The sequence below is a fragment of the Monodelphis domestica genome, chromosome 2 (genome assembly GCF_027887165.1).
Source record: "Monodelphis domestica isolate mMonDom1 chromosome 2, mMonDom1.pri, whole genome shotgun sequence".
Taxonomy (NCBI): domain Eukaryota; kingdom Metazoa; phylum Chordata; class Mammalia; order Didelphimorphia; family Didelphidae; genus Monodelphis; species Monodelphis domestica.
In genome coordinates this window covers 98,353,156-98,379,225 of record NC_077228.1, presented here as the reverse complement: position 1 = coordinate 98,379,225, position 26,070 = coordinate 98,353,156, and the positions used below count along the sequence as shown (strand labels likewise).

The following is a 26,070-nucleotide window of genomic DNA, read 5'->3' as shown; positions in this document are numbered from 1 at the left end:
TTAAAATAATTTTTATTTGTTTTCCAATTGGATGGATGTAAGTAGAAACTGAAGAGTTCTTTTTAAATTTGTATTTATTTAGTCATTTATAACTTAGGGAATTTTAAAATATAGTTTATCCTATCTTTGATTTTGTCTACTGAAAACTCTGACCATTTGTAAAATGGCATCTTATTCTTATAAATTTGAATAAGTTTCCTATATATCTCAGAAATGAGACACTTCAGAGAAACTTGTTGCAAAGGTCTGTCCATATGCCTAATATGTTTCTAATTTCAGTCGAATTGATTTTATACAATTAAATTTTTGTATAATTTATATGGCTTATTAATTAATTTCAAATAGCTTATTTTACTTTCTCTAATCCTCTCTATCCCTTGAATAGATAGACTAGAGATCAAGATTTCATTCCACTCTGGAATACCACTTCTAGGTGAAGGTCCCCTTCTCAAGTCTACCTTCAATCTATTACATGAAATTTAATAGGGAAGGACAGAACTGTCTGTTAGTATCAGTTCTGATAGACTGTACAAGGTCAAGGTTTCTTCTTGTATCTAGTCTCTTCTTGGTCTAGAGAACAGTTTTGACATTCTTTCTTTTTCAGTGGAATGTTTCACACATGCACACACATATACTTCCCCCTGGAAAGATCATATCTTGAGCACATGGGTCAGAAATATGACTTCCTGTATTTTTTTTTCTTATATCTCTTCATCAGCACTTAATATGGTTGTGGAGTTGAATCGGAGAGCTAAGCTTTCCTTTTTATTACATCAACAACTTGACTCTAGCTCTATGATACATCATTCAATATTGTTTATAGGAATATTAGGAAATATTTTGTTAACTTCCTTTGATAAAACCCATATACTCTATATTAAGGATTTCTCTTATCCACCATTCTAGTAACCATTTCAAAAAACAGAAAATGAACATAGTCCAGTATATCCTGTTCAGTATTGAAATCATGATCAATTTTACAACCACTATTTTCTTTTCTAGACAGCCATTGGCTCTAGAGAGATTTTTAATAATAAATTTTCAGAAATTATGGAATTGTTTTTGGACTATGTCCTCTGTCACTTTATTTTTAAATTGGGACATAAGATTTCTTTCTCAGATTCTTTGTTTTTCTAGTCTGTATGATTTTTTTAAAACTTGAAAACAGATTGTAAAGCATGCTTTTCAAATTTCAATGGCCTTAGATGTATTTTTTGAAATGTACTTTGTTTACCAATGAAATCAAAGTTCTTACTTTTTAAGAGCAACTAATGTTCTTCTGATACTTCTCTGCTTCCCCTGAGTATCATACATCTCAGCTGCTTTTCTGCTCTTCTTTTCTAGTCTGAAAAGTAACTTCATTGACAGAGAAAACAAACAAAAAAAATTAGAGTTGAATTACTCCATCTTATTTTTGTCATTTGTTACATCATTGTATCTTCATCGGGAAGTGGTCCTTTTTCCTTTTCTCTTTTCCCTAAAAGTGTTAAAACATACCCTTTTGCTTTTGTTATTAACCATTTCCACTAAACTAAGCTCATTTGAACTTTGTTGCTCCTGGTATGATTTTAGGAGTGTGCCATGTGTATTCAACATTTTCACTTTGTAAACATAATTTGTTCAAGTCTTGTAAAGATTAAAATTTAGGGGAGACTGAGGCAGGTAGAAATTAGTTTCTCTCCACAAGGAATATTATATTTTTAGAGGTTTATTAAAGATTAACAATTAAAGAAAATACAGGATAAGCAACACATGCCTAGGCCAGAGAGGTCTAGGCAAGATAATCTCACATCATGGAAGAACTGTGTCTGCTCCAAAACGGAAGTCCAAAAGAGAGACACAAAAGCCTTTGCAATCAGCTTAAATCCCTTCTCAATCTCGGCCCATGTGAGAATACAAAGTATTCTGAGGAAATGGAGCAAGGGCTTCTGGTGATTGAAGTCCAGAGTTCGAGTCTATTTTTACATTCCCCCATTTTATCGTTATTGGGGAGAGAAGTTTCCCCAAAGAGGATCATGAAAACATAATCAACTTAAAGATTACAATAATGTGAGGATAAGAGAAAAAAAAGAATAAAACCAATAATTGCTGAACGCATTGACAGTTAGAGCTCAGTCCCCTTTGGCATGAAAGTATACAAACAAATAAATGTTCAATCAACCACACCCAAAGTTCAATTTTTGTGCAGGTGGCTGGTTTGGAGGCTTCTTCATGGTGGCTTCTCCAACAGTTCAGTTCTGGATTCAGAGAGATAGCTTCTTTATTTACCTAAAATTCTTCTCAAAAGGAATTTAAACTTTGCAATTTAAATAATTATATATATATTTTTACATTTCTCCCATTAAGAGGGTGATTAAAAAAACAGGATCACTTAGGGATGCATGGCTGAGGTATGAGGTATATGAATGAATTGGTAAGAGATATTAAAAAGATTTCAGAAAAATCCAAAAAAGGAAAGATTTCTGGATGAAAACATAGGTTATCAAAGTCTTATGTGTAAAAGTCCAAGTAAAAAGAAAAATAAATCTATTACAGGTCCTTGAATCAGGGCCCAATTAAAATAATCAAAGCAATGATGCATTTACCCAGTCAGTGGCCAGGACTACAGAAAGGTACCACATTATGGAAGGCAGAAAAGAAAGGGACCAGATTATAGAAGCCAAGTAGGAGCCAAGTTTGGGGAAACTCATCTGTGAGTATTTTCAGAGTGAGTGTGGACACAAGGAAAGCCTATGTCTAACAATGTTAAACACAGTAACCTTGAGTCTTCACACTAGGTTCAAGACCTTTGTATTGGCCTAGAAGTGCATCAATCCATCCTGGATTGGCTTTTCTTTGGCTCTGTGCAATGGCTATTGTGTGTATATCTTGTCCTGGAATCAGAGAGAATCATTAAGCAAAGTCCCATAATTTATTTAAATAATTAGTGGCATCATTTTTATAGTCACAAGCTTTTTAGGGCATGCATTGGCAAATGTATCTTAAACGTGTAGTACTGAAAAATCAAAAGGTTAAAGAAAATCTTAATGTTGGTGACATGTACTTCAAATATAAAAAGGAGAGAAAAATTTTTTTAAAAACCTGAAAAAGTATATTGCACATGCAAGAAAAATATAATAATAAAAGAGCTTTAAAAAATTCAAAAATGTAGCTTATAATCATAGACACTCTGTGTCAGCTAAGAAAATATAAAATGCAAGGCTTTCTCACCAAAAATGAGATCCATTTCCTCTTAGTATTTGGCTATGCTCCACTGTAAGTATGAGGCAAATGAATTGAACAGTAGTACAAATATTTAGTTTCAATATCCCCAAAATTCTCGATAGCCCAATTAATTATAATAGCAAACAAACACACTATTATATTTCACATAAGTTGCTGTATGGCATTTTTAAAAATCTATGAGTTGATGGATATTTGTCACAAATTTTACAAATGTAGCAATCTTTCAACCTTGGTATTTAAACATATTTTTAAACAAAATAAAACTCATCTTGGGTTAAGAACATAATCAAGAAATCTATATATCATTCTGGTGGACATAAAATAGTGAGCTGAAGAGTATAAATGAGAGGTGCTCCTTTTTTGGAGGCTTTTTTAGGGGTACAAATGCCCTGATATTAACTGCCCAACTTCCATTCACAGGTGGGAAGGTTGGGGTTTATAATTATATTTCACTACAGCTATGAGCCTTACCTCTTGGTAGGGGCAGGCAAAATAACCAGAGATTATTTTTAAAAATTACAAAAATCATATTTAAAAAACCCTTAAAATCATTTGAGATATTTAGCACATCAAATTTTCCAAAGGATGTTATACAATTATAACCATTTCTGATGAAGTCCATCTATCCTCTATGTGACAATTTACAAAAGCAAAATAGAAAAAAAAGCTGTTTTTTTTTTCATAATGGGCTTAATTACAATAATATTTGTTCAGCACAGTTATAGGGGAAAAACAACAGAATTTCAAAACTCAGTACATTCAAAATAAATTCAATCAACCTTCAGTGTAACAGAATAATATTGAATCCAGTAATATATGAACTTAAAATCACAATACCTTAAACAAAAATGCATTAGAATACAGAGATTTGTATAAACCATTGGAGTCTGAAATGCCTTAAAATCATAACTTCCAGTCTTTAAAGTTCCTTAGGTGTGTGTTTTGTTTGTTTGTTTGTTTTTAATTATCCATTTAAATGTCTATTGTCGGAAGGTAGAGTGGTAAGGGCTAAGCAATGGGGGTTAAGGGATTTGCTCAGGGCCCCACAGCTCGGAAGTATCTGAGGCCAGATTTTAACCCAGGACCGCATGTCTTTAGGCCTGGCTATCAGTTCCCTGAGCCACCTATTTGCCTCCCCAAAGTTGAATCTTTGGGCTTAATCTTTCTTCTGGCACACAAGTGAAATCAATGAAATTACCAGAAGAGTCAAAAGGTGTTCTTTTAAATAGCCCATTGCTTTTTAAGTTCCTGCTTAAAAATCTGTTTCTTTTTCTCTTCTCCCTTTTTTTTCCTCTCCCTTCCTCTGATATCTCCTCCTGCCCCTGTCCTCGTGGAGCTCAGGCCACCCATGTGGAGCCAATAGACCTCCCTTGCCCCCCTGTTTTGTTACCAGCTGGTAGAAATGAGTCCTGAGCGATCTGCTCCAAGGATCTGGGTGATGAGCTGGCTGGAGTCGTGCTCGTGGGTCTGGGGCGCAGAAACATGTGGGCAGGGCCGGGAGATTGGGCACCAGGTGATTGCAATCTTGGTTGAATCAGGGGAGGCAGGTGAGTGAGAGAGAGGTCAGGAGCAGCAGCAGGAGAAACAGGCAAGCAGAATGAAGCAGCCAGGGGTCAGGTGGGTGGCAAACACAACAGGTCTGGATCAAGGACTGCAGGCAGGAATGGAGAAGTGGCCGGCCAAGCCGGGTGGGGAAGCTATCTAATGGCTGGAACAAGCAGCCACTTTGCGAGGGTAAAAAAAAAATCTTGACCAGAAAAATGTGGCTTAAAAAAATTTCTAGGCACTAGCTATTAAAGATTAACTAAAGATCAGAAAAGAATCAGAAGATTGAGATATTTCATTTTCCCAAAGTGGTTACGCCAACTGTAAAGATTAAAATTTAGGGGAGACTGAGGCAGGTAGAAATTAGTTTCTCTCTGCAAGGAGTATTATATTTTTTAGAAGTTTATTAAAGATTAAGGATTAAAGAAAATACAGGATAAGAAACACGTGCCTAGGCCAGAAAGGCCTAGGCAAGATAATCTCACATCATGGAAGAGCTGTGTCTACTCCAAAACGGAAGTCCAAAAGAGAGACACAAAAGCCTTTGCAATCAGCTTAAATCCCTTCTCAATCTCAGCCCACATGAGAATACAAAGCATTTTGGGGAAGTGGAGCAAGGGCTTCTGGGGATTGAAGTCCAGAGTTCGAGTCTATTTTTACAGTCTATAAAATCTAAATCAGTCCATGATTTCCCTGTGTAATCACACTATTCTTTTCACATAAGTATCCTTATCCTCTTTATTGGAACAATTTCATTTTGTGCCCTCAGAATGTTATTCCTTAAAAAGCTTCTCATACTTCTTGAGATGAATTCACCAGAAATCCATTGGATCATTCTTTGTTTTTCTTTGAAAAGTCAAAAACATATTATTCATTTGCCTTAATGCAACTCAATCAAATTCAACAAGCATTTTTTATTCAATACCAGTTATATGAAGAATATTCTTCTTGTTGTAAGTGGAAGAAAAAAGATAGAGTATTTACTTCACTGATTTATTACTATAGTTTTCAAACTAGGGCTGACACAGATAAGTAATAAGAGTTGTGACTGTCAACTTGGAAAAACACAGAACTATCAATGTAGTCATAAAAACCAAATCTTTAATCGGGAAAGAGAAAGGTTCATAATAATTGGCCACTCCACAGAGCCAAGCTCCAAATACTACAGAGTCATAACCCTGGGGCTCCATGGACAGTATCTCTGGGAGTATCAATGTGCTAGAAGATTCTCCAAAGAAACAATAGCATATAGGAATCTTATATACCTTTTGGAGAATTCAGGACAAGGAAGTATGATTGATTAGCATTACCATGGCTTCAAGGAAATGAGAGATCCAAAACAGGTACTGACCAATAGGGGATCATCCTTTCTACCAATGAGGTGGGTCCTTTACCAGTAACTAAATTACATAGTTACATAAATCTGAAAAATTTGTAAAATTTCAGAGAGAAGAAATGAGAAATAATAGAGTGAAAAGTGGTTTGAGTCAAAAAGATCTAGATTCAAGATCTAGTTCAATCACATACTGCCTATGTGCCATAGGGCAAATCAAGTAACCTCTCATGCCTGAGGCAATTTTCTAAGACTATTAGTTACAAAGAAGGTGCTGATCTGTATTAATAGAGAATTTCTTCTACATTAGGAATCATTGATGTATATATTGCAGTCCTGAAATATAAATTTCCTCTCTCTCTATTAGTGGTTATAATGTACTATATAATTAGTATGAACTATTAGAACATGTTGAAAAATAAGTATCAATGCAAATCAAATGAACACATCTTTTCTTTTCTTCAAGTGCTCTGTGCATAGATAATGTTTAATAGATATTTTTCAATTGGATGAGTTGAATTTGGGCGCTTAGACAAAGTAATAGACATTTTTCAACTTGGTCTAGTATTCTATAATAATTATATTATTTGTTTGACCAAAAGTCTATTTTTTCACTGCTTTATAGGCACAATTAATATATTATTGCTTTATTTTTATTATCAGAAATAAATTTAAAGTCAGAAAATATTGATTTATCTTAAGCAATCTGAACTTTCAGTCAGTGAACAAACACTAAGCACTTAATTTGTGCCAGACATTCTATTAAAAGTTGTGAATCCAAAAAAAGACAAAAACAGAAACATAGGCCTTTTATTCAAAGATCAGAGAAAGATGAGATGGAGTTTCGAGTATACAGGTAATATTAGTCCAATGGAGATGAATTTTTAAGAATGGAATTTTGAAGATAAAATTCTAGCACTTTCTCTCCCTTATATATTTCCTATTTACACTGTAGATAGTTTGAATATATTTGATCTTTGTCTCCACAATAAAATTTTTTGAGGTCCTTGAAAGCAAAAATTGTCTTTTGACTTTTTTTGGTAGAAAAGTTTTTAACAAATAGTGACTCAATATATATTTACTGACTTTGATTATGATTAGAAATAGAAATTATATTTACAAAGAGAAAAAAATAAAGGTAATGAGTAGCATTCAGCTGACCTTCAGAGGCATGAAGTCCTGAATTCAAATCCTTTCCCTGACACATTATGACTTGGTGAAGCTGAAAAAGTCTCTTAACCTTTTTCCACCTCAGGCACAACTCTTTAAAAGTCCAAGTGACAAACAAGTTGCCTACCTGAATTTAAAAGGAGCTTCATCATTTATAAAGCTAGAGGTTCAAACAAAGTTTGTGTTGCATGTGTGTATACAATGGTTTATATACATGCTCTATGGAAACAAACATTATTGTCCTTGCTAACAATGTGACTGAATTGGTGGTTTGCTTTCTGTGGACTTTGGTTTGCACCTCCCTCTTCCTTTGAAATGGATAAAATAGGGCTCTTATATGACTTGAATACATACCTTGAGACTCACTTTAATACTATTTTCAAGTAAATTGGGCTAACAAGCCATTCAATATTTTATGTAGCTTGCTTTACCTAATATTCCTAAATGACTACGCATAAATCAAAAATAACCTTGCATATAAGTGCATATTTTACTAGAAATTCTGTGCTTTGTCCTTTTGAAGTGACTGTTATTTGCTTTATGTTTGGATGTTACTCTGTTTTGGGTTTAAAATTGAAAATAGAACATACACTTTTTTGTGTAGTAATAAAGATTTGAGAATTGACTGGTACCTTGGCATTGGGTGTTCAAGAAATAAACATTCCTCTTGGGACTCTATTATATTCTCCTCATATGATATTAGCTGAGAACCTTAGGTTGTTCATGTGTGAGTCCATTTTGCTTTTTAATTATTCAGTAAAATACACATTTTATAGAACAAAATTTTATTGTCTATTAAATCAATATTAGTGTGATGTTATTGGATAATAAATTCTTTAACTTTAAATGAGATAAATATAAATCAGGTTTGATTATTTCAATCAATTTGTAATCTCCCTATAAATATATTATATTGCTTCTTGATAGTGTCTAATAAATAAGATACTATAACTTTTCTTTTTTTCAACCTACGCTCCATGGTTAATATTTCTTTTCTAATATTAAAGAGTGTGTAGAGTTAAAATGAGACATTAAAAATTGGGTTTAGAAACTCAAAAGTTATGTAATCCAGAGTGTTTTGCCTTAAAAGATGTCATCCCACACATAGTAGAACTATTGTTCTACAGTTTAGTCTGAGGCAAGGGCTCTTCAAAGCAAGATCTTTGGTATAAAAATTAAAATGTACTGTCATTGATAAAAAATTGCATTTATTAGGCAGTTATGAAAGGTGGTAGACATAGATTGTTGTCACAGATATTGGCTCAAATGATTCAACTGTTCTGATCTCCGAAATTTTATTATCAAACTAATTTAATATAGAACCTTTGCAAAAGGAAAGGAATTGTATTTCTTGCATGCCATATATTACAAAGATAAATGTATATGGAAGCTTCCAATTCTTAAGAAGACATTTTCCTTATGTGCTTTCTAAATTCAGTGTGAAATAATAACTTCACAAGTAAATAATAGTAAAACATATAGTTAGAGGTATTAACAGCATTCCATATATGAGTATGGGAGTGGCATCCTTGCTTCCTTTCCTAAAACACTTGACAATGTTCTTTATTATTCTCTGTCAATGATAATAATTTGAAAGTAGTTTCCATCCTAAAATATCTGCTAAATTCCTTTGACAGCTATTAGCACTATAAGGACTAGTTAGGCATTTCTACAGTTGACTAATCAAAAAAAATCTGCATTTTATTTTAAATAACCTAATAGCTTGGTATTTGTCTTTTCTAATAGATGAAATGAATGATCCTCAAGGCACCCTTTCATACATCCTGATCAATCCTTCTCCTGATACAAGACTGGAGGTTAACGATGTCGTGTAAGTTGATGCCATATGCCAGTGACAGTTACAGAGTTTCCATCTTTGATTTTTTCCAAAGCACTTATTATTCTAAATGACTTTATAACTTCTTATTTTTCTTCTTATTATCTACCACCATTATCTGTTCTGATTTTTTGGGGATCACAAATCTAAAGATATTTTTCAAATAGTTCAGAGTCTGTAAAGCTGCCATAGAGATAATGTAAAATTGAGTCAAAACCTGCTATAGTATAGTTTCAGTCTGAAATGGCAACTGCAGTATAAACATTGTTGGGTTGCCAAGATAATCCAGAGAATCAAAAATCATGTTGGTCATTCTGCTATAGTGTATATTGTAGACCCAAAATCCAGTAATGGCTGCAAGTACAACAGCTCAATAGAGAATTTGCTTAAACATTTTTTCTTTTCTTCCTTAAGGATTGTAAATTCAGTCTGTTTAGGGGTGTCAATCTGTAATAGATGATAATTGAGGGTGTATATATTTTATGGTATATTAAATAACTAATGGATCAAGGTTTGCCTACCCTCCTCCCTATTACTCCTGTTTTCCTCCTTCTTCATAAGCCTTCCAGCTTCTCCTCTCCCCTTTCTTCAAAATCCCTCAAATCACTCTCAAATCACAGTGTGAGCTATGAGATTTCAATGAAATAGTTCTTAATCTTCTTTGTCAAATGAGGGGTTTATTTGGTGAAGACAGGACAAGGATGGAGAATGAGGTAAGAGGAGTAGGATTTCCCTATTATCTACAATGAGTGTTAGGAGGATAGTGAGGGAAATGGCAATTCTGTCACAAGCATGAAATAGAGTCAGTCAGAGAGAGATATAAGGACTATGGTCCTTCTTTCTTCCAATCAGCCAGGTCACCTCCAACTTGATCAACTCAAGTCCCAGAGATATAACTAGCTTCTTTTTTCACATCAGCCAGAAGCCCAAAGCCCTTCGGCTTCAGTCACCACTATCAGCCAAAAGCCTCTTAGCTCAGTCCAGCAGTTGGCTTGGCTCCAACTGCCTTTTCTGGTAACATTCCAAATGGAATTTTCGTTTGACTGACAGATGATCCTTCTCCAGCTTTTTGTCCTTTGCACTCATTGTAAATTCTTTCCTCCACAGAACCTAAAAACATTTTGAAAGCCTATGCCTGTTTATTTTATTTTTATTATAATGGATTTTTATTTTTCCAGATTACATGACAAAACAATTTAATGTTCATTTTCTGATATTTTCTCTTGCTCCCTCTGACTCTTTCCTTCTCACAAGAAGGCAAATACTATTGTATAATTTGTTCATATAATATCACATAAAACATATCCCTGTGCTTGTAATGCTGTGAAAGGCACATGTTGCTTACTCTATAGGAAAATATGGAAGAAATAAAGTAATGAATGGTATGACTCAGTAAGAATTTATAATTTTCCTTTTTTAGTCTTGTTAGTCAGTCTGGTAGGTATGAGGTGCTACCTCAGAGTTGTTTTAATTTATTTCTCTAATCAGTAGTGATTTGGAACATTTGTTCATAAGATAAAAGATAGTTTTAATTTATTCATTCGAAAATTGTCTGTTCATATCCTTTAACCAATTACCAGTTCTCAAATGCTTAGTATTGTTATACATTTTACTCACTTCTCTCTATATATGAGAAATAAAGCCTTTGCCAGAAACTTGATATAAGGTTTTTTCTTAGTTTGTCATTTGCCTTTTAATTTTGGTTTCATTGCTTCTGTTTATTGCAAAAACTTATAAAATTCATTATAGTCAAAGTGATCTATTTTATATCTCTTAATGTTCTGTATGTCTTGTTTTGACCTACATTCTTCCCTTATCAATAGATCTTACAAGTAAACTATTTTGTGCTCCTCTAATTTATTTGAGCAACCATCCTTTATTTCTATTAAATAAGATAGATTTCTATATCAGAGTGTATTCCAATTCCAATGAAAGTAAGATTCAAGAATTGCCCACCATCCTTCATCTTTCCTCTCATTATATTGATTCTTTCATGCCTCTTCATATGAGATAGTTTACCCCTAATGTTCTGTCCTTTTATCTTTCCATGGTAAAATACTCTTTCTTAACCCTTGATTAACAAAAACTATCTGATAATATTTTAATTACTCCCTAATCTCTGACCATATATGCTTCTGTTCATTGGCCTAATATGAGAAAAAAATTAAATATCTTTAGTACTTTTGCAACTTAAGTACTTTAGGTACTTCAAGTATCATAGATATCTTAAGCATCTTAGTTATCACCTTCTTACTAGTAATGTGATCAGTTTAACTCCATTGTTTCCCTTGATTACTTTTTGATATATTAAGTACTTCAGTTATCTTTCATATTAGAGAAATATTAAGTATCCTAGTTACCATTTTCCCATGTAGGGATGTGATTAGTTTAAATCCAGTGATTCCCTTGATTTTTTTTCTGTTTATATTTTTGTGCTTCTTTTGAGTGTCAACTTTGATCAAAGGATTTTCTTTTTAGCTCTGGTCACTTCATCATAAGTGCCAAGAATTCCATAATTTTATTAAATGCTCTTTCTTTCCCTGAAATATTAACCTTGATTTAATGAGTAGATAATTTTTCGTTGTAGTCCAAGATTCTTTGTCTCAAGGAATATCATGTTCCATGCCTCCTGATCCTTTAATATAGAAGATGATAAAAATTCTACTTTTTTTCCACGATAGTTGAATTGTCATTTATCTGAGTGCTTATAGAATTTTCTCCTTGACTTGGGAATTATGGCTATATTTTTGGCTGTAATTTTATGGCTATATGTATTGACTATAATAGTACTGGGATTTTAAAATTTGATATTTTTTTCAGGAGGTGATCAATGGATTCTTATAATTTCTATTTTCTCCTCTTTTTCAAAAACATCAGGGCAGTTTTCCCTGTTGATTTCTTTCAACATAGTGTCCAGATTCTTTTTTTGATCATGACTTTCAAGCAATCCAATGATTCTTAGATGATCTCCCCTGGATATGTTTTCCAGTTAAATTGCTTTTCCATTGAGAAATTTCAAATATCCTTCTATTTTTTCATTCTTTTAAATTGTTTTATTTTTTCCTACTCTCTCATGAAGTCATTATAGGTTCTATTTCTCCATTTCTAATTTTTAGGGAGCAATTTTCTTCTTTAAGATTTGTACTTCTTTTTTAGGGAATTTGTTTATTTTCCTGCTTGAGATATGGTATTTCCTTTTTTCAGGAAATTGTTTTCTTTAGTAAGTTTTTGTTCTAAGCTGTTCATTTTTTCTATCACTTTCTTTTCTAATTTTTCTTTTAAGTTTCTTATATTTTTGCTTTCCTATCCTTTTTTGAAGCTCTTCCAGGGGTCCATTTTGGGCTTGACATCCTTTCATATTTTCCTTTGAGGCTTCACATGTTTTCATTTTTTGTCGCTATTTTCTTCTAAGCTTGTATTTTGGTCACTTTTTGTTGAGATATTTTTCTAGTATTGTGATTTTTTTTCTGTCTTCTTCCAAATCATGTGTTATTTTTCCTTTGATGTTATCTATATCCTGAAGCTTAGCCAATTCCTGAGGTGGAGGAAATACAACCACCCTAGGCTTCTACTGTGCCTGAGAGGAGCTTAGCTTTCTCAGTGTCAGATTGAGCTCTTTTCAGAGGCAGCCTGGTTGTGCAGCTGTGTAGTGTGGAAATGAAAACTGTAAATCAAGCTTTTGCATTTCTGTGACTGAGGTCGAGCAGACAGTGGTTGTAATGTGATGGGAGGGGCTTCGATAGTTGTAGTGAGAGAAGAGGATTGTAGGAATAATGGCTAATGGAAAAAAGGGTTATTTTTTCCCTCCAGACTCGGCTGAGGGTGGAGCTCTTTATCCCAACCTGTGGACTATCTTGCCTCCATTTCTCCTACCCAGAAGAAAAAAGAAGGTTCCTGTAGGTGTGAGAGCATCCATTAGAGGAAGAACAAGACAAATTAAGCTGCTGAAAGGGATCTATCCATTAACTTCAGGGGGTCACCCTGAAGATCTTTTCCATTCCTTGACCTTCCCAAGAAAGACATTTGCCCTTTTTGAGTGAGATAGTGACTCACTAGGTAGAAGACAAAGAAATCTGAACCTGATCTAAGATGACTGAAGAAGCAACAAGGGTCTCCTATTCCCACTTACCTATCCTCTTTCTTGATTTACGCTAATTATTAAACCATATTTAACTCACAGTCAGATAAGAGTAAGACTATCATTTCAGGGTAACAGAGGGAGCAGAACCTAAGAACTGCCATTCAACCATACACAATCCTTATTGGACCCCTGCCAGGCAACCTTGGTGGGGGATAGAGGGGAGACTTGTGCCTCAGGAGGATCCCTGCTTACCTGCCCTGGGGTATCTTCAACATCAATCAATAGAGAAGACATCCCCTCAGGCTATCATAGTTGGCCCATTTCTCAGGGATCTCATCTTTTCTGAAAATTTACCCTCTTGTCCCACCCCTTGTGAGGTGCTGAGGGAGAGTCCTGGGTAATCATATTCCACCAGATTTCCCACTTCATTCATTCCTTAAGGCAGAGATAGTCACCAGTTGGTCTACAAAAAGAGCTTCTCAGACCAACTATTATAGTTGATAGGTTTTCAGCTCTTCGATTCAATTGGCTTGAGTTGTATCTTTCCCAATCCCATCAAGGCTGGACTTTGTAGAAGCTGAGTTCCTTCCACTGATGCTTGTTTATAGTGAGTGCCCAAGCTTCTGTTCTGGATGGACTAGGCAGGTCTGCTTTTCCTCCCAGTAAGGCTTGTTCTTTATTGCATTGGCTTCTATTCTTACCCTGCTGAGGCTAGATGGAGCTGGCTATTCTCTTTCATTTGCTCCTAGTGCTATATTGTGTCTTAGTTCCACTAAGGCTTATTTAATGTTCCTTTCTTGTACTACAGTGAGGGAGATTTACTTGCTCTCTCTCAACATTGTTCTGTACTCAGTTACTGCTTTTCTTCTCCTTCCATTGGTTCTGCCCTCCCCAATATTCATTTTGAGTCAATGTTGTTCTTGTGTAGTAATTCATTTGGTAGCTAACAGACTTTGTGGCTTTTTTGTTTGTTTGTTTTTACTTCACCCTCTTGGACTCATCTGCTTCTACCCCAGTCACTACCAGCTGCCACTATGGTGGCTGCCATTGCCACTCATACATATTTATTTTTAATTCAGTAAGGATTATTGTATGTCTACTATGGACCCAGATTCTGCCTAAGTCCTAGAGAAATCTAAAAAAAAAGCAAATGAAGTATAAATTTTAAATCTAGGAGACACAATTTAGTTAAGATTTGTCTTACTGTGGAAAAAGAAACTCTATACTTGGATTTAGAAGGCCTGGGTTTTGTGGCTTGGCAGTTAAGTGATCATAGGCAAGTGACAACCTTTTAGAAGTTTAGCCATTTTAGCTGTAAAATGGGAATGATATTCACCCTTCTTAAACCAAAGAATTCTTTGAAGATTAAATAAATAAATGCATAATAAGTACTATATAAATACAGGGAAATATGTAATTTATTTGATGTGAGAAAACAAAATATATAAAATGATTATAAAATTTTAAAATGTTCTATACCTATTTGATTTTACTCACATCTTTTAACTTTTACACAGGTAAGTATAATACAAAGTTAAATATAATGAAATGTTGGAGTGAGAAGGGTGATATATCCTAAGCAAGTCTTAAGAAGAAAATTTGATGAGTCAGAGAATACTTTTTAGAAGATAAGAGTTGGTTTCAAGGAGAAAGAAGTGATATATTATCTCAGCCTTATAAAGATAGGAGGGTATAAAATGAAAGATAGGAGTAGAAGGTCTGGCCTTAGCAAAAGGAAGATCATATCTTCTGCAGAAGATGAAATAAAAGAAGAGGATTATTTAAAGATAGTTCAAAATGTGGATTAGAGGATGAGGGAACTCATAGTGTATGCCTGCTAGTTTCTTAAACAAATAAGAGGTAAAATCCTTACCTGAAAAAGAGTTGTTATAAAGCATTAAGTACCTATTATGTGCTAGGTGCTATGTTAAGCACTTTAAAAATATTATATCATTTATTCCTTACAAAAGTGCTAGAATGGCTATTGTATCTCCTTTTACAAATGATAAAACTGAAGCAAATACAGGTTAAGTGACTTGCCCAGGATCACAAATCTAGTAAATGTCAGAGTTTAAAATTGAAGCAAAATGTGCCAGCTAGCCAAAACCCTTCAAACAATGGCTATGGACTGTGCTACAGGTTCAATGTGAAAAGAATAAAAAAAAAGTTTGACAAATAGTAGTGGGGGCTCATTTGAGTGTAGATCACAAATTTCTATGTCAACTAATTTTTTTTACATTTGCATTACTTTTTCTATTAATACTCAGCAACATTTAGATAGGCAAGAAGAATATAGAAAATGAGAACCCCAGATTTTGTGTTTTGCAAAAGATGTATGAAATAGGCTTGGTAGTATGAAATATCATATACTTCAATTGGTTAACAGTAGGATCAACACTTTTAAGGGAGAAAAGTGAAGTTAAAGTAGGTATGATACACTGGCAAATATGGTAATTGTGAGGATTGAGGCAGGAGAGATGAAAGGTATTAATTCATATTTCAAGAGAATGAAAAATGGCTCCCTCTTTCAACAAAGAAAAATATGAAAATTCTGGGATAGCAAATCATTCAATAACATAAAGATAATGACTTTAATCATACTTTAACAGAGAAGAGATTACTACTTCATTGACATGAGTTTCATGGTCAAATAAGCTGTCTGGGAACATTATTTTACTAATTTATTAGAATAAATATCAAAGTTAAATCAAACTAAATGAAGAAATTTTAAAAATGATCTAGATTATCAGATTTCCTAAGAAATTTTAACTTTATATATATATATATATATATATATATATATATCAACAAAAGGAAAAGACCAAAAGGCACTAAGCATCAATTCATATAGCAAACACTTGATCATGTTGCCAACTAGAGAGATACAGCAGCAAAAGATAATACAGAGTTGAAGTATTAACATATTGCTAAAATCTTACTCAGTAAAATAGTGGAAAATTATGAGCAGTTGTATCTCATTAAACACCAAGAAGTTGTGGTGGAATAAACACACATGCACACACATTTAGATAAAGGTTTAACAATGAACACCATTGAATAATGTTGTCATACTTACATTCCACAATGAATTTTAAGAATTAGTTGAAAAATGAAAAAAGTCAATAATCATTTTAAGATAATATATTATTGCCCTTCTTTGACAAGGGATCTATAATATTTGAAGCTGGTTGCTACATCAAATTATGCCAATTACACATGTAAAACCCAGTGGAATTGTGCATAGGCTATGGGAAGGGATGGGGGAATGGGAGGGAAGGAAAGAATATGATTCTTGTAACCAAAGAATAATGTTCTAAATTTTAAAAATAAAATAAAAATATTATGCCAATTATATCAAAGAAAATAAATATGGAACCTAAATTTGGAGCTAAATACTCCCTTGTAAGGTGATTGTTTGATTGAATCTCAAGGTTTCTGAAAGAGGGGGAATACCAAAGATTGAAAATTACTGAATTAAGCTAATAATTTCCAAACATGCAAAAAGGAGATGACCAATAAATGTTTTCCTCTATTCTTCCTTTTCCATTTTTCAAAGCATACATGTGTTTATGTGTGTGTGAAAAATTTACATATATGTTGAAAACATCTTTCATAGTGATATAGGAAGGGAATGGGAGGGTTTCTATATATATATATTCTAAAGAAGAATACATTGTTACAGTCACATAAGTGACAAAGTTTCAGTGACTACAAGATTCCAATATACTTGTATAAAAAAGATGACTTGAGAAAATAAGATATTACCTGAAATGTTCTCTTCTAACCAGGTGTCTCTCATTCAAAATTATTAATCATAAAATATTTTTGAATATATATATAAGATTCTTTGAATCTCTGATTACTAATATCAATTAAGGCATAAAATTTGGAGACATGATCAACAAAGGTGTTTACCTAGTTCTAGAAGACTTCAAGCACAGATGCCAAATAAAGTAGGATTCCTTCTATATAATGAGGTCTTCCAGGTGCACTGCCCTTTATAAAGCCTGGAAGATTGTTGTAGAGCCTCACAAATGAAATCCATTATCACTCAAAAAATGTGACTTAACTATCCACAGTAGAAAAATCAAGATGAGGATTGCTTATAGTCATGTGTCATTAGAAATACTACCCCAAGAATTGCCCCATCAGTGTATCAATCTTTGAAAGTCAGCCCTGATAGAAAATGAACTGTTTCAGAATTGAACAGGAAGAGGAGACATGGATGGATTGCCTTTTGGAAATCACATAATCCTGAGGTTTTCATTAAAACAAGACAACACTATTTTTTCAATGGTGCTATGTGACAGACATAAAGTCATAGAATGTGAGATCAAAAAAATAAAATTTAGTCATCAAGAAGGTCTGTGGTTTCTTGAGCAGGATGTAAAACATTATCAATTAAGAATTTTGTAGTAGAGTCAGCATCAAGAGTGTCATCAGGTGCATATGTGACTAAAAAAGTTACAAAGCAAGTGAGAGAGAAAACCAATTGAAAACCTGATTCTCTACTGGACTGCTTTGTTGAAACATTGAGAGAAAGGCTGTAGCACCCTGAATAGAAAATTTATAGTAAGATCTGACTAGATAAGGAGGCATGAAGAAGTTAGAGTCTCTGCTGTTAATGGAAATAATCATAATAATTAATCATCAAGCATTTATTAAATATATACCATATGCCAGGTACTGGGGCAGCCTTAGATGAAAAAGACTCAGCCCTCAAGAAACTTATATTCCAAAGGGTAAGACATCATATGTAAATATAAGTATCACAAAATATAAATACAAGAAAATTTCAAGAAAGGGATAACAACTGGAAGATATAGGTGGAGTGGAAATAAAGCTTCATAAAGGAAGTAAATGAAAGAAAAAAGGATACACATGTACTAAGATGGGGATCTGAGGATGGCATACTTTCTAATCATATTTCAACACCTGTTATTTTACAGTTAGAGAACTGTCAGTTGTGAGGAATAGCAAGGGTAAGTTGACTGCACCAAACAACATGTGATGATAAGTAATGTATAAATAGATTTTAAAGTTTGGTTGAAGACAATTAAGATAAAAATTCCAGCAATATAATGAGTGGTAATTGATTAGTAAGGAAATTAAAGCATTGCATTTAGACTACTCTTGCCAGGTATTTAGAACAAAGCAAGAAAAAATATATAGTAAATTAGCTTGAAGAGATGTTTTTATTTTTAAGGATAAAGGAGAAATATCTCTAGAGGAAGTAGTGAAGTTGTCATTGGATATTCTTGAAGATTAAAAGTAAAAGAGAAAATGATGGGGGTACAACTACCCATCTAGGGAGAGGAAAGAGTAGGAAGAAAGCTCCAGAGGAGAGGTTAATGTTGGCAAAGAAAAAGGATTTCTCATTCTCTTAAATTGGAGCAAGAAAAAAGGATGACTGGAATTGTGTAGACTGGAATTGTGAAATGGATTAGAGGAGAATTAAATATAAAATGCTAGCTATTATTATAACCAGCTATTATAATTACTAAGTATGGAAGCTTTGAACTTAAGTAAAATTGCTCTTAACATTCCACTGTTTTTATTAAAAGTTTGTCATTGGAGACACATGAAAATTTATAATAGTTACAAAGATTCTAAAATATGAGATTATGTTACAGACCACTCAGAAATCCACAAATACTATTTATATGTTAGTCTCAGATACTGGTGGCCTTCTTGTGTGGATAAATACCTTCCCAATCTAGCCTTTCCTGGATCTCTCAACAGGCCTCAAATTGCCATTTAAATGTTACATAAAAATCAGCCCTTCTATGGTAATCTTCAGCATATCTTTCCTTCTTTCACTCTTTTACATTTTTGAGGGCTTATATCTGTATCAAAATTTCTTAGTTACCTAGGCTCAATATTTTCATTCTTGCTATCTAATATTATTTCTGGTAGAATTGACTTGTTATCCTTGGTAAAGGAAAATTTTGATTACTAAGCTATTATTTCTAGTATTCTATCCACTGAGCAATCTAGCTTATAAAGACTCACTTTTATCAATTGTGTAAGTAATTAAGATTTTTGTTTTGTTTCTTTTCTTTTGAAATCCATATTCATATTATATTTTCAATAGAAGCATAGCATGCATTCGATTCCAAGAAAAATATATCAGGAATTCATATATCTTCATGAAGTTTTATGTGCACTATTTGTTTTCCTCATTGACAATGTTAATGTTTAAAATCCTGAGGCATTGTACATCATTTAAAAGTTCAAGGAGATCTGAAATTGATATCTGCTTTTAAAAGTTAATAAAGCCCTTTAACACTGTTGTGGTTAACATAATTTATTCTGGTTTTTCATATTGGGAAACCTGTGATAAACTAATTTCTTTGGTTTTTTTAAAGTTAACTATCCTTATTATATTTCATGTTTTTAAATAAGTTTTCTGTTGCTTTTCAAATCTAATCAAATTAAAATAAAATGATATAATGCTAATTTCTTTAGGATTAAGAGCATAATAAAAGTTTTATATCTGTACTAGAGTTTCCTTAATACCTATTTATAATAATTCCATACTCCCTACTCCTGTCTGGTGTTCAGAAGAACATTCAAAATCATTCTTTTACTTTCCCTTTCAATTTACAATTCCATGTGAATGTTCTACTTAATCTAATTTTCCCCCAAAAACCTTCCATGCACATTCTTGTCACTGAAGTTTTTCTCAAACTATCCACTCATTGCATGGCACATGGAGGAGCTTACAAAATGCTTGTTGACTGACTATCTCAACTGGTGGAATAGTAGATAAAGGGTTGGGTCTGTCTGGAGTTCAAGTGTAGCTTCAGATACTATGTGACTGGTCAAGTTACTTAACTTCTTTCTACCTGTTTCCTTAGTTGTCAATATCAAAGTGGGCATAATAAAAGCACCTACCTCACAGGATTATTTTGACATTTAAATGTGATAGTATTTATAAAAAAATGTTTAACATAATGCCTGGTATATTGTAGATGCTATATATATGATTATTGCCAATTCTTCCTCTGCTTAAAGTGTAAGTACAAAACTAGAAGCAGTCCTTGAGATGATCTCCTTAAAGATAATCTTGTCCTTTAAATAGAGGACCAAACTTTGCAGAAGACTAGAGGTAGACCATATCAGATTGACGAGCTTGATTGTAACCCTACCCCAGAGGTCTTTCTGTGCCATACTGCCTACGGCCCAGGGATCACTCCCTCTCCTGTACTTTGAACTCATGATGTAGGAAATGATTTTTATTGTGTTTGTTTAAGATATTACATGGCATATATTAAAAAGTAAATGCAACATTCTGTCCCCAAACAAAGTGTGACTTATTCTTCCTCTCTCTGATTTACCTTTTCTTTTAGGACAAAGAGAATTCAAACATTTAAACATGTAAAACAACAAAAACAAAATAGTAAAAATCAAACACTTTTGTTTCATTTCAAACTAATTACTGACCTTGAATAAAAACAATCAATCTTGGTTAGTAATTTTACATCCAAATCTCTTATTGTAAGAACATATGGTGATTGTTCCTTTTCCTTCACCTTTCATCTGATATTAATCATTAACAGGATAAAATGTACATCATCTTTTTAGTTCTGCTTTTGACACTTTGTATTATTTCCTAGAGTTCTTTAGATATTTCCTCATATTTGTTTTTTTAAATGTTATTTAAAAATCCTATTATATTAAATATGCTCCCATTCATTTTGCCATCTATTACATTTTTACCATTTACAACCTTTATCATTTACCATTCCATTATTGGGCATTTAGGTTATTTCAGGATTTAAAAAATACATGATGTTGTTTTGAAAAAAAAACATTAACAGTTAGCAACTGATAATTCATTTTGGATTTTATTTGCAGCAATGGAATATTAGGAACAAATTGAATAATTAGCTGATTATTCTCCAAAAATATTTTAAAAGTTTGCAACTCTACCCAAAATGAATGATTATACCTGACTATGCCTTTTATCTTTTCTTGTATATGGCACCTAGCTCCATGCCCTGCACCTTTAGATAGTATCCTCAAAAGTGAAAGTTTGTTGATAAAGACTGATATTTGACATTAGAAAGTGAATATTTGTTGAATGCCAATTTTAGTGTTTGTGATTGATATAAATATTAGTAGACAGATTTTTTTCCCCTATTTATCATCTGGTAGAATACATTTTGTAGGAAGTAGTGTCGTATAATGGAGAGCTCATTGGTTTTGGAGTCAGAAAGACTAGAGTTCAAATCCTGCTCCAGACACTTAATGGGCAAGTTACTTGTCATATCTGAACACCAATTTCCTCATTTGTGAATGGGAATAAAATTTTCACCTCCCTCAGAGTCATATAAAATGTATTCAAAGTTCTTTGTGTGATCTATGAGTTATTATAATTTTATACTACAGAATTTCATAGCTCCTTAAAATTTCTTGTCAATGACCATGACCTGAAAGTGGTATGCTACTTTGTTCTTTTTTGTTTACAAGTGAGATATTAATATGGCTGATTGCTAATATTTCTTGTATCATTTCATAGAATCATATGATTTTGAGTTTTGATATCACCTATTCCAAGCCACTCATTTCATATCTTGGGAAACTCAGACTCAAAAAAAGGAAAAAAGAAGATTTACCAGGGCCACAGAGTTAATTATTGGCCAGATAAAGGCAAGAGCCCAGGCACCATTAATAGAAATAAAAATAGAATACATCTTAATACCCAGAATTTTGGAATTCATGTAGTATTAAAGGTTAAAACGAGTAAAATATTTCCTTGTTTGATTTCTCACTTTTCATGGATAAAATATCAACAGTTGTGGAGAGTTGTTAATACTGTCCTTGTCATCGACTGAGACATCTAAACAGTAAATCTTTGAAGTATATTTACTTCTCCTGCAGTTCCATAGATATAGATATTCAGACTTCCTAAAATTTAAAGTAATATGTTTAAAATGGAACTCAGGAAAGACTACATAAATTAGTTTTTATGTTACTGTTTTTAAATGATACTAAGTATAGTAATATGTATTCTTTTCCAGATATTTAATTCGACCAGATCCCCTGGCATACCTTCCAAACAGTGCACCTAGCCGAAAAAATAGCATCTGTAATACCACTGGACCTGACACCCGAGAAGAAACACAGCTTTGATACAACTTGATAATAATAATAAACAACTATTTTTCTACAGAACACCTTGATTCCATCAATACAACTACAGAAAGAAAATGCTGCCAGTCTGAAATACATAGGATGGAAAATAATTTATCCTATTCTATTAACAAAACCCACTTTGAATCTTTAATTATTTTGAAAACTATATTCCGGTTCCCATTTTTTCCGAATGGATATTTGAAAGGCATTAATGAAATGTCTCTGAAAAGCAAGACTGAGACTCAAGAACAAATATAAACTTTATCAATCATTCATATTGATCCTGACTATTACAAGATTTTTTTTAAAAAATCAAAATTTAATGGAAGCAAAGAAACAGTCAAAATATCTAACATACTACATATAGATGACAGTTGTTGCCTAAGAAGGCACTAAATGTGCTAAGATATTCTCTTTAAATCTGCTATCTAACAAAAAAGAAAATTCCCCAGAAATGTCTATTGCCTACAACCCTAGAAGAAAACTATGTTGTTTATGTGTGATTGTTATTATCAGAATCATAGCTTTGGTTAGAATACTTATCTTCATAGCTTTTTTTTCTCTTTTCCCATGACAATATATTAATTTTGGAATTGCACTAAAACTCTGCAGCATGCCTTATTGCTCACAGAAAGAAGCCAAGGGACAAAGAAAAGGAAAGGAAACATGAAATGCACAAGTTTTCTTTTTATAATTATGTTAATATATTTACATATGCCAAGAAAATACAGAAAAATGCAATGCTTGATGGCCACATGTCGAACCTGAGTGGAAATTTTCATCCAGCTTTCTGACAATATATGAAACGCATCTTCATTTGGCTTTTGTGCTTCAGAATTCTTCATATATCTACACATCATAATTCATTAGAAAGAAATAGATTGAAATTTAAAGAGAAAATGCAGCATTATTTCACTGTGCATTTTTTTAAATGAAATTTGGAGGATATTTCAAAGTATTGAAAGAACTCCTTTATGTCTTTGGTATTGAAGAACCAAAATAATAATGATTATAATAATAAAAAAGCTTACATTGCAAAATTTGGTCTATTTAATTTAAATTATGGAAAGAAAGAAAGAAAGATAGATAGATAGATAGATAGATAGATAGATAGATTATTTGAGTATTTATAATGTGTTGAACACTGTATTAAGTGCTGGGGATACAAATACAAGCAAAGAAGATAGCCTCTACCTCAATGGAGTTTGCATTCTAACAGGGAATGGACCACACATAAAGGGGAAAGAACTATAAATTGTATAAGGAAAAGGGGGAAGATGCACATATAGGAGAAAAGTCCTTATTAAAATAATTTTGAAGTCTTATGAGTAAAGTATGGGCAGGGGAGTGAACATAGCCTGAGTACTTCATAAAATTGTGGTCCAGGCCAGGTATTCACCAATCAGAAGAGAGTGCTATAGGCCAGAGGTATGTCCAGGGAAAAAGGGTGATTGTTATAGAGGTATAGAAGCCTGGAGCATGAGATGTGAAATGAGAGGTATGATAATTGTATTAACTGCCTTCTTAGAACTCTTGGCTCTGAGTATAGTTTTAGACTGGTAAACAACTTATTAAGTATAGGTGTCTTACCTCATGAGGTTATTTTTAACATATTTTATTTTATTTTTTTTACCTTCCAGTATAATGAGTGAAACTCTTTATACTTATATGGCTGATCCCTTTATTCCATAGAAATATGGTTTGTGTCCATTGAAATGCAGTAGAGATGCCAAGTAAGTGGAAGCTGATCCAAAACACTAGTTGGATGAATCCACATAGATTACATTCCTCTACACAAGGGAGATAAACACTGCCACACACAGGAGTGTCATAATTTGAAAATAGATGCCATCTGGTCTTTTGGAGTAAACCTGATTTTCCCCAAGTTCTCTGTAATGTTGGATGCAATGCTAAGGTAAGTAGGGCTAGTCACTGGCTCTAAGTTAATGGAATCAAAGGTTTGTCTATCAATATCATTGGGTAGTTAAAACATTTCAAAATTGGCAAGGATATTGAAGGTGTCAAGCTTTGCTTTCACAAAAACTTCTATATGGTTAAGACCAACGTAGCATAGTGGGAAAAATACTGCCTCTAAATTTGGAGGGCCTGAGTTTAAACACCTCTCTGATAGGAACTAATTTTGTGGCCTTTGATTAATGACAACCACTTTGGACTTCAATTTCTTAACTTGTAAAATAAGTTAATTGGGGTATTTGGACCCTAAGGCCCCTTCTAACTCTAGATCTTATGGTTCCTGATGACTGGACCAACTCTTGCCAGAAATTTTTTTTCTTTTATATCAAATTAATTATCTTTTTTCAACTTATACTCCTTATTGTACACTCCAGTTCCAAAGGAAAAAAAAAAAACTTTAACCCTCCTGCCATAAAATAGCTTATTTTCAAATACTTGGAAAGAACCATCATATCATGTCGAAGTGTTATCTTCTCTAGGCTAAATAATCCCAATTTCTTTTTTTCTTTTTTTATTTTAATTTTAGGCTTTTTTTTAAATTTTGTTTAATTAGTTAATTTAGAATATTTTTTCATTGTTACAAGATTCATGTTCATTCCCTCTCCTCCGGCCATTCCCCTCCCATAGCTAATGCACAATTTCACTGGGTTTTCCATGTTTGATCAAGACCTCTTTCCGTATTATTGATATTTGCACTACGGTGATCATTTAGAGTCTATATCCCCAATCAAATCCCTATCAAATCATGTGATCAAGGAGTTGTTTTTCTTCTGTGTTTCTACTCCCACAGTTATTCCTCTGAATGTGAATAGCATTCTTTTTTATAAGTACTTCCAAATATTTTTTGATCATTGCATTGCTACTAATAGAGAAATCTATTACATTTGATTTTACAACAGTATCAGTCTCTGTTTACAATGTTCTCCTGGTTCTGTTCCTTTCGCTCTGCATCAACTCCTAGAGGTCATTCCAGTTCACATGGAATTCCTCCAGTTCATTAGTTCTTTGATCACAATAGTATTCTAACACCAACATATACCACAATTTGTTCAGTCATTCCCCAAATGGAGGACATCCCCACATTTTCTAATTTTTTGCTACCACAAAATGTGCAGCTATGAATATTCTTGTACAGATCTTTTTCCTTATTATCTCTTTGGGTTACAAACCCAGCAGTGCTATGGCTGGATCAAAGGGCAAGCAGTCTTTTAGTGGCCTTTGGGCATAGTTCCAAATTGCCTTCCAGAATGGCTGGATCAGTTCACAACTCTACCAACAATGCATTAATTTCTCAATTTTACCACATCTCCTCCAACATTTATTAATTTTTTTTGCTATCATTTTAGTCAATCTGATAGGTGTGAGGTGATACCTCAGAGTTGTTTTGATTTGCATTTCTCTGATTATAAGAGATTTAGAACACTTTTTCATGTGTTTATTAATAGTTTTGGTTTCTTCATCTGAAAATTGTCTATTCATGTCCCTTGCCTATTTAACAATTGGGGAATGGCTTGAGTTTTTGTACAATTGATTTAGTTCCTTATAAATTTAAATAATTAGACTTTTGTCAGAGGTTTTTATTATGGAGTTTTCTCCCCAATTTGTTGCTTCCCTTCTGATTTTGGTTGTACTGGTTTTGTTTGTACAAAAACTTTTTTAATTTAACGTAATCAAAATTATTTATTTTACATTTTGTAACTTTTTCTAACTCTTGCTTGGTCTTAAAATCATTCGTTTCCCAAAGGTCTGACAAGTATACTATTC

General features: G+C 33.1%; 1 protein-coding gene across 3 annotated transcripts in view; it reads left to right on the top strand.

Annotated features, from left to right (window-relative positions):
* KCNT2 (potassium sodium-activated channel subfamily T member 2) overlaps window positions 1-23,372 on the top strand; it is a 515,262-nt gene extending 491,890 nt beyond the window's left edge. For all 3 annotated transcript variants that reach the window (XM_001376989.4, XM_056815678.1, XM_007480998.3), the window contains 2 exons: window positions 9,020-9,104; window positions 22,218-23,372. In XM_001376989.4, coding sequence (XP_001377026.1) covers window positions 9,020-9,104; window positions 22,218-22,329 — 197 coding nt within the window. In that variant the 3' untranslated portion in view covers window positions 22,330-23,372. The remainder of the gene's footprint in view (window positions 1-9,019; window positions 9,105-22,217) is intronic.
* The last annotated feature ends 2,698 nt before the right edge of the window (window positions 23,373-26,070 follow it).